Source organism: Rhinolophus sinicus, linkage group LG07 (genome assembly GCF_036562045.2).
Source record: "Rhinolophus sinicus isolate RSC01 linkage group LG07, ASM3656204v1, whole genome shotgun sequence".
In the NCBI taxonomy this organism is placed as follows: domain Eukaryota; kingdom Metazoa; phylum Chordata; class Mammalia; order Chiroptera; family Rhinolophidae; genus Rhinolophus; species Rhinolophus sinicus.
In genome coordinates this window covers 127,978,035-127,997,941 of record NC_133757.1, presented here as the reverse complement: position 1 = coordinate 127,997,941, position 19,907 = coordinate 127,978,035, and the positions used below count along the sequence as shown (strand labels likewise).

The window sequence follows — 19,907 nt, the reverse complement described above, 5'->3', positions numbered from 1 at the left end:
GCGGCAGAGTCTCCGGGACACAGACCACACTCAGGTCCCTGGAGTCCCCACCGAGCTGAGGATCTGGTCTCTGCAGGAACCATGCCTCAGACCTGGGCCACCTGTGATCACAGCGGGGCACGAGGGCCGGGGCAGTGCCCCCTCCTTCCTAGCTGGACACCTCCCCTTTCCATCCTCATTGCTCTTCTGCATTATAAACTTCCCGAGGTAGTTGCAAAATAAAATGGGATTTATTTTTTTTAAGAAAGGTATTGCTTTAATTAGGACTGTATTTGGCTACAGAGAACAAACCCACTCATGCTAACCCAAGAAAGATCACTGCTTATACCTCAAACTCTGGACATCAGAGAATAAGGAATGAAGGCCAGACAGACAGGACTCCCTGGTACCCAGACCGGGAAACCATTTTCTTTAAAAGCAGATAAAAACATACAGCTCTGTGAGAAGACCATTGTCTGTTCCATAATAACTACACTACAAACCAAACTGAAAGGTGAGTGAGTGGGAGGAAACGTGCACAAGGATATGTTAATAAGTATATATGGAGGTCTCCTGCACACCATCACCAAAAACTGCCAATCCCAGGAAAAACGGAGACAGGCCTCACTGAGGACTCACAGACACATAATAAGCGTGTGAAAAGTACTCAATTTCAGGCATAATTAGGGAAACGCACATGAATGTAACCACATGCATCTTCACCCCTTAGAACGTGGAAATGAGAAAGACTGATTGGATATTGTATCAATGCGAGTTCAGTGCAAAAAAAACCCAGAACGCACCTGCACCCATAAGTAGTGCTGCTACAAGTTTGCACAATATTTGTGGACCAGCTCAGTGACGCTGTAATCTTTGCTCCAGCCATTCATGCTCCAAATCTCTGCTGACACACCCACCCGGACCAGGGGGAGGCCAGAGTGCCTGCCCAGCAGGGCTCTCAGCAGCAGGGAGCAGGCAGGGCCAAGTGCAGCAGACATAATGCCATCTTGTGAGGCAGGGAGGAGGGAGGGAGGGGGAAGAGGGAGGAAGGATGGAGGAGGGAGAAGGGGAGGGAGGCGGAGGGAGGGGGAGCAGTCACTCCGAGTGCTGGCTTCCCAGGACAGAGCAGCACCTGTCACCACCTTGGGTGAGGCTTCAGTTTCTCCATTTTACAGTGGTGACAACAAAGGTGCCCACTCCCCTGAGGGGATGCAGCTGGCACAGCACAGCCAGCGGCACAGGCTTGCTTCTGTGAAAGTGGTGCAGGGCTATACTGCAAGGTGCTCACAGTCAGTCTGCAGTTAGGAAGGAGTCCCAGGAGGGGTGGGCAGGCGGAGACAGGAGCCCAGCAGGTGCTGGCTCAGAGGGAGTCAGTGCTGAGATCAGCACAGGGAGAGGAGATGTCCTCAGGAAGCTAAGTCCAGACCTGTGCTTCACGTTCACTGAAGTCCATCACACTAAGAGTTGGGAGCAGCTGCTGAGTGCGCAGCGTTGCAGAGCGCGAGGCTGCACACTGCCCCTCACAGGGCCCTGACCGGACAGGGAAGGAGCAGCACAGCCGCGACTGGCCATCTGCAGGCCTCCCGGGCCCATAAGGAAGCTGCCTCCTCAGCCTCCCCGGGCTGGAACCCCAACAGCGGGGTCCTTACCTTTCCTTTGCACTTCTAACGGCAGTGTCTTATGGCAGCAGCGGCTAAATAATATCCCTTTAATTAGATGAACTAAGGACCCAAAGAAAGAATGCGTGAACAGGTTTCTCCTCCTCCACCTTTTTGTTGGTCCTACGACTTAGGCAACCGACTCATTTTTACCCCTTTTTGCTTATTGTCTCTATCGACCACTGGGACAACAGGGAGCGCGCTGCAAGGGAGAAGGGCCTCTGTCTGGTTGCCTCACCACTGTCTCCCGTGGCACAACTGTGCCCAAACACAGACATGTGTTGGATCAGTGCTTATCTTGTCTTAACAACTGCCAGGGGGAGAATTTCTGGAATTTCACTTGATAACCTCCCCAAAGTCACCTTGAGACAGTCCTCACTGAGGACAGCTGAAATCTGGACAGACACCCACTTCTGATTGTTCTGGGTCAGCTGGAGTGCGTTTCGTCATTATCCTCAGGACAAGGTTTAGCAACTCTCTATAGATCTCTCTTCCTCCAGGACAGCGTGCATGCTAGCTTTCCTTCAGGGAGAGAGAAGAATGAGTGAGCTGCCAGGACACCATGGAGGCAGTGACATTGCTGTCACGCCAACACCAGAGGCCTGTCACCCCTCTCTCTCCATGTGAGCACCTAGGTGCAGGCTTCCACGACACCCAGGAGTGCGGCCCAATCACGCCTCATTTCTGGGCAGAACTGATGGAGCCAGGAAGCAAGCCGTGGCCAGCCAGCTCTCTCCTGATGTTTGGACGGGGGTAAGACACCGGACGTCCAGCCCTGGGAAGGCCTAAATGCGCCGTTGGTGATGTTCCGGAATAAAATGACAGACCTCGCTTATCACATCGCTGATTCCCAGAGTTTTTTCCTGCGTTCATAGCATTCACTGCCTCTTATTTTGTCTTAACTTCATTTATGGAAAACAAACTCAGTACTTTTAAAACTGAACATTTAATTGGGAACAGTTCATGTGGTCTGTTCGTGGAGGCTCAGACAAGCAGCGCGCAGTCACAATGAAAGAGCACATGTAAGGCTTTGTACAAATCAACATGGTAGTAACACACCCAGGATACCTGGGGCTGTGACATGGGAAAAGCTACAAAACAACAAGCACAGTGACCGTCTACTGCTAACCCTGTTTCCTAAGCCATGTATTTATGTGGTACTGATTATTTTTAGTAATATTAAACAACAAAATTAATGATAATGTTCAAAACATTTATTCACTAAATCACTTTGAGGTTGATTTATATAAGATAATTTCAACAAATAAAATGTTTAATGAAAAATTATGCTATACAATGTACTCATCTCTAGAAAGAAGTCTTATCCACAAAGAACACAGGTACGTAAGTAAATACAGGTTTTAAAGAACATTCATTAGGCATTTACTATCATAATGAAGATGGATTTCCTAAAAGCAGCTCAAGAATCCAGTGAAATCTCAAGAGGTGAACCAAAAGCTTTTTTCAATCATATTCAGAAAATCTAATATGCTTACTTGCTTGTTGAGTCTTTTCCAGTCTAATCTTTTCAGCTTTGGTGATTAACTATAGAGAAAGAAATCAGAGATTACTGTATTGGATACCCAGAAACAAAGATAATTATGACTAGAGAAACTTGACAACTATGAGTCTGAATGAATTCTTTTAAAACAGGGAGAGGTAGATAAATGAAATAATTAAGTTTGGTCAAATCAATTACAGAAAGAACTGTCTAGATTATGGTTTATCACGTATAATAGATACTAAATTTTTAAATTATTTAAAACCCTCCCAATGTTAGTTCCAGATTACTAAAAATGTTTCAATTAAAAATAGCCACTCCGTGCTGGCAATCTTGTTTACCTTTTAGGAGGGTTCAGTTTCAGGATCCATACCTGTTAGTCGTTTCCTAACCCCTTGCACTTGAGTATCAACTGCCAAGACACCTCGTTAGGGCTGTGGCTCTCAGAGACTGTACCATGCCTCAGAAGCCATGTTACTTGAACACAACATTCTGGGCCTATTCTGGGCTGAGAGCTACACGAAGGTGTGTTTACAGTTGCTTACCAATTTGAAAATTAAAATACCCCAAATAAAGATCTGTTATTAAGAGTACTTACTGTTTATTACATGCTAACATAAACACTTGAATATGGTTAAAGAAGGCAAGTGAAATTATGTGGCAAGCAGAAGACCATTTAAATGTCTACATATTACAAAAGCTTTCTTGTTGGAAAAATTTTAAATACTGCATTTAGCTTTGGAGGAAAGAAAAAATCTTATTTTCTTAAAAAACAGGTTTTATCGAGCAATTGCTAACATTGCTTCTTTGAAGTGTTTGGTGACATGTGGCCATGGCCATGGGCAGGAAGTGACTTGAGTTTACACTAAAAACCTACTCCTCAGTGAGGTGAGTCAACGGTTAGAAACTCACACCCATGTGTTTGCTCTGCAAATGCTATGGATTCTGCCTTTGCCTGCGGACGACCGTCTGACATATCAGTAATTTGTAGAGAAAAGCTTTAAAATATGCTTTAAGGGGCTTGAAAAGCCAAAGAAAGATGCGCAAAGCCTCACTGCAGCAGCTGGTCCCTGACTCCGTCTGGCAGGAAGATGGGAGACCCATCCCGTGGCAGGTCTTTCCAGCACCTTCCTGACCGTCTGTGAGGTCTTCATTTATGTACCTGTACCTGACTTTTGTATGGAAGAAGACGAATGTAGAAAATGAAATTTCTTTCCCTCTTCCTTTTCTGTCTTTTAATTCTGTATAACGTGACGGGGCTCAGGGAATTGGCCCCAGTACCCTACTCCACAACGTGAAAATCAGGAGCCAGGATTTTTTTATCAGTGCTTTTCCTTCATTCAGTTATGGACCAAAGGCAACCCTGCCGGCTGTCATGTCAGAAAGGCATCTGTCCCACTCAGGGCGGCTCCCTTTTCTCCACACGCCCTGACCACGGCCCTCCCAGTCAAGCTGCCCGCGCGGCCTGCAAAGCTGTCCTCTAAACTCACGTGCCCAACGTCAGCTCTAATGCCACCTCCCAGACAAACTCATCTGATGTGAAGCTGTCGCACAGCACCTCCAATGAGGTCTTTCTGCATAGCATTTGTCATCCCCCGACTATGGTGCTTATCTCTTAGCTTCCTGGAAGGGACTTTGTCACTCAGGGCTGTATCCCCAGCTGTTAAACAGTGGTTAACACCAATGGGCACTCAAAAATAGTAACTAAATTAACCAAAAAGTAGGTAGACAAACTAAAGATGTCTGTCCCTCTCCTCTAAAAACCTCTTTAGAACCTGCTTTGTGTGGCCCTTTCTTCATGTCACGACAGGAGCCAGCTAGCCACCTCCATGACCTCAGCCAGGAGCCTCTCCTTTATGACATTTCTCTTTATCAAACACATGCTAGTGACAGGCCTAATGGTGCAACAAGTAACATGATCAGGAAAAGCACCCTCCAGCTCAGTGACAGAGCTACTCACTGTGCTCCAAGCCAACTTACAAAACTCCCTAGTCAGTGTGTATTCCCTGGCCTTAAATTTAATTTATGGAATGGAGTCTTTCTGAAAAACAAAATCACTAATTCCCAGTTTTACAAATATAAAAAATGTAAATAGAATCACACACCAATTAAAGGGTAAGTATCATTTAACAAGTGACTTCATTTCAGTGCTGAGTTCTGGATTAATCATTTTAACATTTAAATACTCTCAAGCAGGCTTTCAAATTAACACCTCATAGGCCTGAAAGGGGAAGGAAGGAGGCCCCCATCTGAGCAAATTGTCTGCATTCAAGGCAGCAGAATTAACAAAGCCCAGTTGGAAACCTCCCCCCAAATCATCTTTAAACCCAGTGAATCTTAGGTGATGCAAGGCTGGTGCAAAACACTTAAAAAGAAAAAAGAATTTTATAAATACGACCCCATATCCACAAACCTAAAATACAGAAAGTATAACTTTCTAAATGCTAACCAGTGATAAAAGGATGCACATCTTTTTAGACTTTTCTAACTTTTATACTATATAAAATACAAAAGTCCTACTCTTATATGACTTTTGTAATTTAAAATTTTTGATATAGCAACATAGTCATTATGTGCCCTACTTTGTTCTAAGCACTTTAAGATGTACTAACCTTTACATGTATCATTATTGTTTCACAAGAATAAACTTGACAGCTCACTAGCAACGATTCAATAAATTAGTGTCATTTAAAATAAAATTACAGAAAGAGAAGCTTGCTTTAAATTATTTAACGTATTTAAGCTTGCTTATATCACTTGTTGACTATTCTAGATAAAAATAAAGCTTATCACTGCCATAGGGACCATTATACATTAAATCTCTCAATCTTATCTCTGGAGGTTCATATCTTCAAAACCCACATTCTAAATACATTGTGCTTTTACCCTTAAGACAATGTTTAAATAATCATTTACCACCCAACCACCACACACAGCAACCAGAAATCAAGACTGCTTTAAGTTACACCACTGGTTTAAAAACAAATGAGAAACAGAAAACTCTAAATTAAAATAACGTACCCTTGTGGGGAAAGCACTTTTAATTTTGTGTACTATAGAGACATAAGTATTCTTCTCAATTGGAAACACAGTGTCCCCTGTAAATCTGTTATGTACAGCAAAAACAAGTTTCCTTCAGGACTGCACACTCCTTTTAGAAGACAGCCTCTGACAAAACGCTACCCAAAACAAAAAACGAACCACAAAAACCCCAAACTAAAACAAAGGAAACATTAATTGCTTACCTTCTCCGTGCCTCTCTTCTTCTCCCGAGGCTGATTAAGTTTGGCCTGCCTATCTACCAAAATTTTCTGCCAATACCTCTGTTCATGATCACCTTAGAAACAAACAAAAACACTGATCACTGAGCATAAGGGCAGAGAAGAGACATAGTCAAAGCATTAGTCTCAGTAACAGAACCAGACCAGCTGTCAAATTATACTTAATGCAACTTTGACTGTTAAGAGCGTTCTCTCTCTCTCTCTCTCTCTCTCTCTCTCTCTCTCGTTCCATTAGCCAAACTCAGAAAACACAGTTCCCCACAATAAGAATTGTTAAAAAGAAAGGTTCTGTGACGTTTACCAGAAAGGACCTCGAGTTCCCAACAGTGTTTCTTTTTAATGTCCGTTTGTGCCTCCAAGACTGCGCGGGCATCCTCAGCACTTCGGAACCTAACATGGCACTCCGTGTCCCCTTCGAGCAGGTCGACATACACAGCTTCTGACACTGCTGCCAGAGTGTCCTGCATCAGGGGTTAGAGATATGTCAAGTACAGAGAATGTTTCACGATGATTCTAAAACTCTTCCCACAGTTGTGTCAGAACGTGTTCTGTGGGAGCCACATGAAGCTTAAAATGAGAACTGTCCTACCTAAACAGTGCTAAAATGCACACAAATGCTCTTTGAAAATGGACACGGGCAAAGCTGAGAACCAATTTCACAAAAACTCGAATCCTAACTTGCTTTCTCTTATTCTGCCACATCCTCAGAATGTCAAGGGGAAGGGAAATACTGCTTAAGGACAACAGATTTGTAGAGCAGGGTGTACAAATACTCCCCCACCCACAACTCAAGAAAAGATTCCAAGTGTGGATGTAGCTAGAATAAGGAGTCAAATTAAAAACAAAACAAAAACCCACAGGGACTGAGGGAGAAGGTGTGTTTCCATTCACCTATACAAAATCACATCCGACTTAAAACATTTATGTAAAAACGGTCAACTTTTTATAACAACTCAAGAAAAATGAAGTTTCATGGAATCTACAAAAATTCTAGGTACCCAGGCGGATTATGGGAATATAGCCCAAAAGCTCTTACTTCCTGATAAAATACCTAAGCAACTTCTTCTAAACAACCCAGCAAGGAAAAGTTTTACTAGAAAGCCTGCTGTGAAGGCAAATTAACAAGATTCCTGCATTCCTAATCAATTTTTTCCCCCACAACAGCTTCTACAGTAAATACGATGCAATTATGCAGGAATGTTACACTAATTCTTAATTCATCACCTTCCATTCACGAAGCTAAAGAAGTAACTGGAAATTCCCAACTGGAAAAAAATCGCTTCACCCTTCTCGTCCTTTAGTTTTGACCCAAAATTTCAAGACCGAATTCATTTAGAGAACTTTTAGATGCTGGATTTTTATAGTCTGAATTATAGGAAGAACTGGGCAACACCTGGAAATAAAATCTATCACAGAGTAAGAGAAGCTGATCAGTTAATAGCAAAGCCTAAGTAGTAAAAACCTGTTGAGTCTGCAGAAGCAAGGGATATGTCTCCACTCACCCTAACACTCAGCATGCTACCTAGCACGGAACTGGCACTTAATAAATGTTTGCTAATTCAATAATAACAAAAAGAACTGGAGACAAAATTTGCCACTTCTTCCCATTTCTGTAGTTAATAGTACTAAGAAAAATAACCAGTTTCAAGTTGATAAAATCTGACTCTATTCATGGGTTATCAGCCCGATTAAATTGCTGCAATTAAAAAGATATTTACTAAATATCCATTATAATCTCAAGGTAACCTCTGCATTTAAAATCCTTCTTCGAATGACGAATTAGTCTGGTAATCACACCGGGTAAGACACACACAGAAGTCACCATCTTCATAGCTCACTTTTGTTCCAGTAAATGTAAGGAACTATTAACTTGATTACTAGTCACTTTATGACTTTATGATCATAAATAAAGAATTTGTAATTAACATAATTACCACTTAAAATGTAAAAGCTCTTTAATTAACTGTCAGTCATTCCAAATAACAAACTTTTGAGTAATTTTTCTATTAAATCTTTTGCAGTCTAAGTGACCACAGCCTTATTTACACCCTTAATTTTATTTTTATTAACCCAAATTCTACATTGCTACAGTACTCTGCAAGCTGGCAATATAATTTGGGTCTAACCAAATCCCTCATGAGTATCACAAAAGAATCTAAAACTGACGTGCTAGTGACATAGTGTGTACACACGACCACAGTTGAGCTTCCTCAACGGTTATGATGTCATAGAATGAGCTGCAAAACCAAAACCCACAAGCCAGTGCTGGAGTCCGCGCAGAAATCAGACAGGTTTGCTACACAATAAGAGTATTTTACACAGTTTAGAAAAGGAAGCGTCTCACCTAAATGGACGACAGGGCAAGGGTAAATGAAATATGGCGCTCCCCCACGAGAGTATGCCAATAATAAATAGTGCTGCACAAAAGGCTGTTGGATACAGTATGAACAGCAATTTGTAAATTACGTATGATTTACACACGCATGCAAATTTTTTGTAGTTTTTAAAAATACTTTATACCTTTCTGCAATTGTTTCAAATTTTTAAAATAAACAGCACGGATTGAAAATACCAAAAAATTTTAAACATCAACTTATAAAAGGCTCTTTTCTCCAGAATACCCTGCGTTTCCTTCAGGAAAAAATGTCAATTTCCAAGAGTATTCATTAACAGGCAAAAATAAACTAAATCCATGGTAAGAAAAAAATAACTATATTATCTCTTTAATTCCAAAATAACTTTTAATTTTTTTAGCTCACAAAATCTTTTAGGAATCTATTGAAAGCTAAGAGCACCAACGAAAACAAATTACAAATTATCTAGTTTGCTCCAAAGCCTGACAACAGCAGATGATTACAATTTTAAAATCATTTAGACCAACTCTAATATTGATTAAATCTTTAAAACACTTTTGGCGCTAAGCATTTTTCTAAAATCCATTTTTTTCTAAAAACAGAAAAGAGAGTGACTACTGGGAAAGCATTTCAGTCTCTCTACTCCTGCAGTTAGGACGACAGCAGTAAGGTCCCCTCACTCATTACACAACTAACCAACCATTTAGGGCACTGATACAAGTGGGCACACACTGCAGCGTGCCTACAGAAGGGTCAGAACTGGGCTCACAGCACATCTGACCCAGTGAGGAGCTCAGTCTTTCGATTTTGCTTCACATCAAACTTCAGAGTTACTTTGGAAGCAAACCTGACAAGCAGCTCGCCACAGAGGAACAAATTCCAATTTGATTTGCTTCGTTTTCCATATTCAGAACATTTTCACATCGGGGAGCTCTTAAGGGGCAAGAGGGACAGCTCCCTGGGGCGGAAACGCCTTACCCGGATCTGCTTCCTGCCAGGCAGGGGCTCGGTGCTGAGGATCTTCACAATGACGCCACTCACAAACTGGGGTCCAGCGGCGCTGGCCTTCTCTGGGGGACAGCACTTGGCACTGTTTGCTGCTGGTTGAGAAGAAAAAGGCCAGAAATAAATCTCCCGCACTTCAGAAGAACATCATCATATCATTTCTTAGACCGCGTAAAGGGATGAAGTTACTTAACTTCAAATTTAACGGACAATTTAAGTAATTTATAATATTGTAAGTTTTTGGGGCTTGGGACAGGTCTCCAGACATAAGTCATACTGCTTATTACAGATTACCATGAAATAAAATACAAGATCTTTATCAAATGCTAACTGGGACTGTTAGACAAGCACTTGTAAAACCTTAAAAAAAAAAAAAAAGCCCCCTTAGCCGGAGCCCAGTAACAAAGGACTCTACGCTTAATGAAGAAATAAACAGGCAGAGAATAATATAGAAGAATATTCTATATAATTCAGATGTGAAAATTGTATTACAGGAATTTAAAATGTATCTTAACATAGAAGATAACACAAAAATTGTTTTGTTTGTGCTTGTGGTTAATATTGCGGAATGAAATGACAATCTTTGTTTCCACAAACTTGCTCAATTCCTAAGTGAGGCACTTCTTACTAAATGTGACTAACAATGAAAACTGCAATGAAAACAAACAGCTATGATTAAAAAAGATACTGTTTAAATCAGCCCTTGAAATATTCTTACATCAAGAATAAATCACATCTGGACAACTTGCCAAATCACCAATTCTCTAATAAATGACCACTGTAACAGTTCAAGTTTATACTATAACAACCCGGAAATACTATGTTAGTATGTAAATCCAATGTAATGCTTAAAAACTCATATTGATGGTTACTTGTTTCATTTTTCACTCCGGACTTATTCACTCCTTGGTCTGTTTCCATTTCTGACTCTGATTTTAGCTGGGATATTGTTTTTTTTAAAGAAGCCATACTGGCTTTCTGCAGTGCTAGATACTCTTTCTTCAAATCCATCCATTCATTCCTGTAATTAAAAACACATGCATGGGAAAGAGTGGTAACAGATGATTAAATGAAAAGTAAATATCTAAACATATACATCCAGTGACTTGCAAGCACTCCTCCCAACATCTCTTTGCTAAACACACACTCCAATTATTTTCCGAGTTCTAAATGCATCCAGCAAACAAGCAAAGGGGAGTTCCCCTGCCCCTACATTCAGATTAAATGTTTTAAATTTGCAATTCAATTCTTGAGTATACTTCAATTACTTGAATTTTTGAAAATAAAAGATTTGAACTAGTTAATTAACTAGTAAATTTACTACCACAGTCATCTCTGGGGGGGAAATGAGAGATTAAAATTTAAACATTACTATGTAGTTAAGGTGCTTCCAATTTCAGAGATAACATTCCTTAGTATTTACTCGAATCAAAAGGAATGTCTAAGAAGGAAGAACCCGCTGGAAGCAATTTCTCCATTTACATACGTTTAACAAGTAGAAGCTTCTTCAAACAGCCAGAGCCCGGAGCCCAGAAGCACAAAGGCGCTCGGGCTCCAGCCAGGGCTCTTTGTTCCCCCTAATCTAGACCATCAAACAAGTAGATAGGCATTTTTTTTAGAGGAGGATATCTTGTGGTAATGGTTTTAGCTGTTAACATTGACATCTGTATACTTCCAAAAAAAAAAAAAAAAAAAAAGCGGAGGGCTGGAAAGGACCCAGACCCACCCAGGATCGTCCCTTCCTTGTGAGCTGACACATTAGAATAACAAAAGGCTCTTACAGATGCTTTGAGATAAAAAGGCAGAGGAATTCAGGAGTTAAGGAGACTATAAATACGAGGCCTGGAGTCCTGCCCTTTAACCTTCCAGAGGGGACGGACTCGTGGCGAGAGTGACCTGGAGGGTCCAGAAGTTTCCTGCCCAAAGGTACGCGTTTTGCTTTCCCCTGTGTTGGCTCTTGCCCTCGTCGGGCCTCCCTCTTACTTTAACATGGAAGCCCTTTCTGAGACTTCTCAAGTAGTAAGTGCTTCCATGTTTTAGTCGAAGTGAGTCCCAAATGCTTCTCCAGATGCAGCATGGCAACCTCGCTAGAGACAATGGGGATCCCCTCTGCTTTAACATGGGGGTACCTGCTGCGTGAACAAAAGTAAGTGCTTCCATGTTTCAGTGGAGGTGTCCCCAAACACACAAATTCTCTAACTTAACAGCCTAAAAATGTTCACGATTCACCCCAAGGTCTTCCTGCACTGGGCTGCCCGTCACTTAAACATGGACGTACTTGCTCTAACACCGGTGAAGTAAGTGCTTCCATGTTTTAGTGCCGGTAAGGCCCTCCTGGCAGCTCCCCGACCTGCCCTGCACCCTGAAACTGCAGCAGCCAGTCGGTTAGGAACCCCCGCCACTTCAACATGGAGGCATTTGCTGGAACCTGACAAGTAAGTGCTTCCATGTTTTAGTGTGGTGGTTCCTCCTCACTACCCAGTCGTGCAGCACTCGCGTGTGCAGACAGGGCTCAGGCCGTTACTGTTGCTAACGTGCAACTCTGTTCGCACCGTGGAATTGCACTTGAGCAATGGTGACGGGCTGCGCTGTGGACGCCGTGGACCTACTTGGACAGCACGCGCAGGGGGATGACCTCCTCCCCCATCCGGTGCCTCTCCTTGTGCTTCTTTTTGTGCTTCCTCTTCGTCTTCAATAGGGACCCATCTTTTACGTCTCCAGCGTCCTTTTCCTCTTCAGTGGAAACTTCTAAATCTTTCAGAAATAAACACGAGAAAGACTTAGTTTAAGAAATGAGATAACCTATCTACCAAATTCCAACCTCTGCGTCACAAGTACCTTTGTATTCCTTGCACATTTCCGGTGCCTTTTTAAGGTTGTCTTTCTGAGCAGTTTTTTTGACTTTTGACCTGGGGGGGAGGCATTCTGCGTCCTCTGACCTGCTTCTCTTCCTCTTCCCTGCTCTGACTGAAGGTGAACCGCTTACTTCCGCTCTTTCTCGTTTCTTCTTCTTCTTCAAGGGTGGCTTCTGGGGCTCAGCAGCTTCTCCCTCGGAGCCCTCAGATGCAGCCCCGGGCCTCTTCCCTGTGCAGCCGTCGCTCTCCTTGCCCGCGTCCATATTTGACTCTCCCCTCTGGAGACCATCTTCCTTCTTCACTCGCACTTTCTTCTTCTTCTTCCTCTTCTTTTCTTCTGTAACAAGGCTGCCATTAGTTTTCTTTTTTTCTCCAACTATATCTAGTGAAAATATACTTTCCCTAAATGTCAACATGAAGTCACTCACCAGCTACTCTAAAGGCAGGAATGGGCTTATTTTTCACCGTTTTAGGAAATACACCTGGTTTTCTTGGTGCTTCTTCAGGTGGGTTATTAAGAAACTGAAATGTAATCAGCAAAAATGTTGCCATTTAGAACACCTGCTAATATCTTTGCTTTTCCTTTTAGGTTCTGAACCTACCTCAATAGCTTTTGCTGCTTGTTCTTTTGTTTCAAATTCCACAAAGGCAAATCCCTTTGGATCTCCAGTAGACTTATAGTGCGGTATGCTTATATAAACGACATTGCCACATTTCCCAAACACTCTTTCAATCCAGCTGTGATTGACATTTTTGGGAAGTAATTCCTAGAATAAATTAGAAACGTACTACACATAAGGATTTTTACTCAAGGTCAATAAATTCTTACTTGAACATTACAGAGTTTCATCTTTTGACTGGGTGCGGTGCTCGGGGCTTTTGTTAGAAAGCTGGCTTACGTACCACGTACACTGTCCGCTCATCCTCATCCTGTGGCCTCTCTCCCAGCGGCTTCCTCCTCCGGATCCTGGTCCCTTCTAAATCCAGCTTTAAAAAGAGGACATACGGTTAACAATCTAATTGAATTGCGTGATTAAAAAAAGTTGTAAGAATTCTTACCTCTACAACAGCTGAACTTTTCAATGCTCTGGCTATTAACTTCCCATCAGTGGTCAATTTTTTCATTTTGTTAAAAGACACGAGGAGTGATATATCAACATCTAATGGAAATGCAAAAGTGAGGAAATAAAAATGCAGTCTCTAGGCAGGTGCGGCCAGAGCTAAGAGTTCGAGTTTTCACAAATGAACACTCATCCCTCCTACTAGAATTAGTATTAGAAGGAGTGAAATGCTCTCTAGATCTTGAACTTCACTTCCCCAGCACAGACCTTCACTGCTTCCCAACTCATCTGACATACACAGGACAAATCAATCAATGCACTGTTAATATAACTGCTCTCTAGAATGGTTTTGGAATAACGGCTTTGGTCTGAAGTTGCAGAATCCTACTGAGTCCTTACACTTAGTGATAACGTCATGAGCTGCAATATTTAATCTGAAAATTAAAATATAACGTGCACATGTACATATGTATACAACAAATGTACTACAGTGTATGAAGACATGATACATGTATATTAGATAATATGCAGTGTATACATAATTGACTATAATAATACAGTGCAGATATACAGCTGTAGAACTGGGTGACTTAGTAACTAAGGCAGCACACCTCCACCGGTTCCATCCTGGACTTTTGCAAACTTACATCCATCTCTGGATTTCTCAATCTGCTCACGAAGAAACCTGTCCTTGTGAAGATTTGCGTCTCCAAACCAAAAGTCCACTTGCTTAGCAATATCTGCAAGCACCTGTTTAACTCGAGACCGTTTCTTTTTTTCTACTTCTTTTTTCTTTTCAGTACTTTCCTCTTCCATTGCCTTTTCTTGGTTTCCACTTTCAGTTTCCATTCCTGTGAATTAAAAAAGGTAAATATTTAAGTCTGGTAATAGAGAAAAATATTTCGTCTTCAATTTTCTGAAGGAATGGTGGGACTCAGATTTCACTGCCAGAGGCCAGTCTTTCAGAAGAACACTTCCCAGACGTTTCCAACAATCAGCTTTCATTGGCTTTGCTTCATTTAAAAATGTTTAGCTCGGCCCTGCTCACTTTCCATCGGCCTTGTTTTTACTTGTAGAGGAAGTTCACCTCCCAGGTCATGAATCATATAGGTAGCTTTAGTTTTTTACTTACGCCCTTTTAAATGGCAGGACCAGCTTATCCTAGTCTATAAAATCTTGTCACCAAATCACACTTATAGTCACTTAAGTGTAAGATTAAGGGTCATTTCCTCTCAACAGACCTCAAAAAGGTTATTTGCATTTCAAAAACTCCAGTGAAAAACGATTCTTCATTTTGGTTTTTTAATGTTAATTTCTGTACTAAGCAGAATTCAGCTGGAATAAGTTGTAGAGCCAGCCTTTTTCAGGTTACTTGCCCAGCCCAGTCTTTATTTCTGGGGCAGAATTCCCACCCCCTCCTTCAACTCACTTAGCTGGCCTGTCTCCCCCTCCCTCAGACTTTGCGTCTTCCCACCAGCCTGCACTAAAGCTGGCCCCTTGAGCTTGCTGCTCTCACACCCCATCTACAGGGCACGCCTCCCTCCCTGATGTGCTCAAGTCTTGTTCAAATGTCACTTCAGGGAGGTCTTCTCCCACAACTATATGTAAAATCACAAATTTCTGGACAAACATCTTTCTCCCCATGGCACACATCATCTCTAACATTAGCACGTAATTTATTGTAGTTGCTTATCCTTCCTAGGATGTAGGGCTGATGAAATCAGTGACTTGTCTTTTATTTACTGATGCATCCATCCCCAGTTCTAGTACACAGCAGTCATTCAGATTATTTGTTGACTATATTGTGTCATCTTAAAGCACTAGAGGTTCGTACAAAAATGACATGAGCAAGGCTTACCATCAGGCCTCGGACAAGCGGGCCTGCCTGAGAATAAGCTCAGTCTCACTTGAGATGAAGGGTTTTTTAAAAAAAGGCAGTGGATTTGGGTTAATTGCTGGATTTCGGAAGTGCTGGGCAGGCCTACAGATGACATGAAGATGCTGTCCCCACACGTTAAAGCTCAGTAAACAGCAGGAAAGCCTTGTGTCTCCTGGGTCTGTCAGCTAGAACCTGGCTGCAGCGCTGACACTGCAGACAGTAACAGAAATCATGTTTCAAAGCGACCCAGGAAGAGGGCACTAAGCCCTCTTCAATCTCCCACCAAACGTGCATTCTCACCAAAGTCAACAAGAGTCTTGGCATTTTAACAGGCTTCAGTTGATCAGCCGTGTATGAATTTGGAAAATATATGCATAATGAAGTATTTAGATGATGTTAGCATAACATAAAATGGAGCTACACCCTGGAAGTCGTCATTAGAAACCCATCTGTGCATATGCACATTGCGTCCCTCCCCCACTGTCCTGTGGGGCGTCCCTTGTCCTTCCACGACTCTGTACCACTGACCTCTCCGCAGCATCTGCTCTTGGTAACCCTGCAGGACTGTCCACCCGGCTTCCAGCAGCGTTCCCTCCATCTCCACCTCCTCTCCTTCCCATGCGCCTAGGCATGTGTTCCGTCCTGGGCGCCCTTATCCACACTCATCCTTTCTGAGGGTCCCAGCTCTATGCCAATGTTTCCCAGTCTAAATTCTCCAGTCCTGACTTTTCCCATTAGCTCCCCACTCCAATTCAACTGTCTGACACCTCTGCTTGTCTGTCTAAAGTAGATCTTAAGCTTAAAATGGCAAAAACTAAACTCTCAAATTCTAACAAGCCTATTTTTGGCCTAGTTTACCACATCTCACAAAACACCAATTACAAAAGCGCAGAGAGGGCAGAGACATGAATCCTTAATTCTCCCCCCCATTCACTGGCACTCCTGCTAGCTCTACCTTTACCTTCATCGACTATACCCTGAATACAAACACTGCAGTTCTCCCCTCAGACCCCCGTCCAAGCTGTCCCTGCGTCTGCTTCAATCACCACATCCTAACACAGCTGCTTCTCATTTCTTCCATCGTCATCAACTCTCAGTCAGCAACCAGTCATCACTTACAAGCTGAAGCCATGTCATGTTCACCGCTTGCACAAAATCCTCCAAAGGTTTCTTATCACACTCAGAATAAACCCAGTCCTCTCTGTGACCCACCAGGCCCTGCTGTCTGGCAGGCAGGGGGGTGACTTAACTCCAGGCCCTGCTCCATCTGGTCAGGGGTTACCTAACTCCAGCTCCTGAGTTCTTCCCAGCAGACCACCCCAAACACAACACGACACCTTGCTCTTCGTAACATGCCAAGGCCATTCCCATCTCAAGGCCTTTGCTCTTGCTGCTCTTTACCTTCCACCACATCTGTAGGGATTACTTCTTCATTCAGGTCTTGCAAACCAGTGGCTCAATGAGGCTTTCTTTTTGACCCAATCTTAAAAACCACTCCCCCCTTGCTACCTTAACCCTACCCACCCCCTCAGTCACTAAGAGCAGGAGGCACTTTAGCTTGATCACAACTGATGCATTTATTGAATAATTAATGTATTTAAAAGGATCTTATAAGCTGTAAAGTGTTAAGCATTTCAAGTCCTTTTGTAAGGGGGTAGGATCATAAATAAAATACAAGCATGGCTATGATTATCACTATAACAGGATCCATTGCTAACTTTCCCTTTTGAAAAAAAACTACAAATTATAAAGGGTGACTACCAGCTCTCCAATTCCTTTGCTTGTCAAAGCTACCATCTAAGAAAATAGTGGACAGAACTGCATATGCACAGAGTCACAATTCTCCCAGAAACCAGACTTTCCCCATCATTCTCATATCTCAGCCCAGAGACTCTCTCCTCCATTGCTTCTCTGAAGGATTATTTTTGTGGCTTAGAGCATTAAATTCAGAAACTCTTACCTGGAGTGTATAATACATGTTTGCAATTGACATCTTAAAAATAGTATAAATTCTGTAGCTAATCAAACATACCTTCATTTAGAGGAAAGCATGGATTTCACAGAAGATGTAGCACAATTCAGCTTTCCTGCTACACCATGGCTGAGAAGATGACAGTTACAATCTCCTTACACTCTTGGTCCTCAGTCTTTCTCCACATGCTGTGGTGACCAGGCTGTGTGTGGTCAGTGCACACACTGCAAATCAAACTCACTACCTGTCTTACCCAGGCCTGTTCTCACCTCCTCTGACTTAAGGATGCCACGTTCCACTGAGCTCATCGAGCTATTTACGAGCTGTATGGATTTTGAGCAAGTTACTGCATCTCTCTATGGTCTATAAAATGTGCATAAAAAGTGTACCTACATAACAGGGTTTTGAAAGATTAATCAAAGTAATGTAAATAAAGACTTCAAATCGGCACTATACAGCACACTCATTAACATGTAACCATTACTTATTATTTTATCATTTAACAACCTAGCACTGAGTCCCATCAATTCCGCCTCTGGAACAGCTATCTCCAGTGTTTTCCACAACCAGTGTCACTATAACATGGGAACAGTTTATAAACTGTTCTAGTGGTCACCCATTCTTCACAGAAACCGTGTTAACTCGTCTAAAACACAGAGCCCGTGTGCGGCCAGATCTAATTCTGTGACTCTGATGTTATACAAAATTCTCAACGTTAGAAATTCCTTAGCATCTTGTTGGAACAGGACACACGTTTCAAGAAAATTGTTAAATAACCAGTGACCGCTAACTGGGGTCTAAACAAGGGCTTTAAACAAAGAATAAAAGTTAGTGTAACAATGCAAATTACTTTCCATACATTGTTGTAATCCTCACATCCCACTGGGGGTTCTCCCAGCTTTTGTGACAGAGGCTCAAAGGTTAAGAGACCTGGTGCGAGCTACGAGCTTCGCAAGCTCAGGCCTGACTGCCACGCAGCCCATGGTTTAGAACCTCTCGCTACCCATAACCATGCACTCGTTCCATGTTCCGACTCGGGAATTCTCACCCAGCAGTCCATGGGATTTTGGGTGGGTTTCAAATATTCTTGTGAATATCATGAAGTTGTTAAAAGATAAATTTTAACGAAAAGGTAAAATCAAGAATCTTGTACAAACAAAAAATGACTGCATGCCAAAGAGTTAAGATAATCAAGGAACCAGTTACGTGTTAAAAACCAGTTCAAAGGAAAATTTAAAAAGCAGACACACATATATGAACACTCAGGAACACGGAAATAAATGTTAGTAGATGCAAAACCGGCCAGGGCAGTAACTGAAAGATTAACTAGTTGCAAGACCATTTCCATTGTGGTCGTTTCCTACAACGTACACAACAGTAAAACAGCTCAATGACGAGGACAGGCAGCGATAACCTGGAAGAGCGACACCCAGACACGACACCCAGTGTTTTTTTTCTCGCCCATTTCAGAGCCTCGGAACTTTTGCCGACAAGTTACACGGAGATGTTTTGACGTGTCCACGCATTTTGGGAAGCCCGTCCACAGCTATGACGTGCGGGGACTGGTCCGCCTCAAGGCCGAGGGCGCCGCTGGGGCCGCGGCCGACCACTCACGGGCGCCCTCCTGCCCCCGCGCCGCTGCTCTGCAGAGTCTTGTCTCACGCGCCCACAAACCTCTACCCCGTTTCAAGCCCAGGTGAAGCGCCGTCTCCCACCAGCACGTCGCCCCTAACGAAACGCTCATGTCTCCCCTCCTCTTAGTCACGCAGTCAGTACCCGAGTACTCAGCACTCGGTACTTGTTAGCCCTCCCACAACTGGAGTTTCTGTTTGATGACAAGGACTTGCATCCTGAAAAAAAAAAGACTTAATTTTTTTAAAACACAAGTCCTCACTTTCGCTACCCTTTGGCCGCCAAAGCTCAAATGTGTGAAGTAACCATTTCGCGTGTGACGACCGCCCCTGTCGGCAGCAGCCCCACCGCGCCGGCGCCGGCGGGCCCCGAACCTCCGGCCACGGAACACGGCGCGGGGCCCCGCCTCTAACAACCGGAACTCCCGCGCGGCCAGAGGACCTGCGCGTGCGCAGAGAAACAGGACCGCGCGCCGACGGGCTCGAGGGGTGGCGGGGTGGCAGGGACGACAGGTGACGGGACGGATTGACCTCACCCACCTGAGCGACCCTAGAGTCCACTCGGAACTTACTCTGTTCAATCCGCGAAACACAGGGCCAGAGACTGCGTCCTTGAGCCTTTCGCGTCTTCGGATTCTTACCGTCGTGGTTGTATCCGCGTCATACGACGAGCGACGCGGCTCTGCCGGACGCCTCAGAAAGACGCACCGAGGCGCTGCGCCGCCGCGACG

The 19,907-nt window shown here is 43.2% G+C and overlaps 1 protein-coding gene across 5 annotated transcripts; it reads right to left on the bottom strand.

Annotated features, from left to right (window-relative positions):
- Window positions 1-2,836: 2,836 nt before the first annotated feature.
- LARP7 (La ribonucleoprotein 7, transcriptional regulator) lies at window positions 2,837-19,884 on the bottom strand. 5 transcript variants are annotated; one of them, XM_074338578.1, is made up of 13 exons: window positions 19,749-19,884; window positions 14,342-14,545; window positions 13,693-13,793; window positions 13,537-13,620; window positions 13,236-13,400; window positions 13,062-13,155; window positions 12,617-12,970; window positions 12,388-12,532; window positions 10,651-10,799; window positions 9,752-9,873; window positions 6,721-6,880; window positions 6,384-6,475; window positions 2,837-3,182 (listed from the first exon to the last, which is right to left on the bottom strand). In XM_074338578.1, exons 2-13 carry the CDS (start codon window positions 14,541-14,543, stop codon window positions 3,102-3,104), a joined length of 1,749 nt encoding a protein of 582 aa, XP_074194679.1. In that variant the 5' UTR covers window positions 14,544-14,545; window positions 19,749-19,884; the 3' UTR covers window positions 2,837-3,101. The 5 variants fall into 5 exon arrangements, with proteins under 5 accessions (XP_074194679.1, XP_074194681.1, XP_074194682.1 ...); XM_074338580.1 differs by having other exon boundaries at window positions 9,752-9,870; XM_074338581.1 differs by having other exon boundaries at window positions 9,752-9,870; window positions 19,717-19,871.
- Window positions 19,885-19,907: the final 23 nt, after the last annotated feature.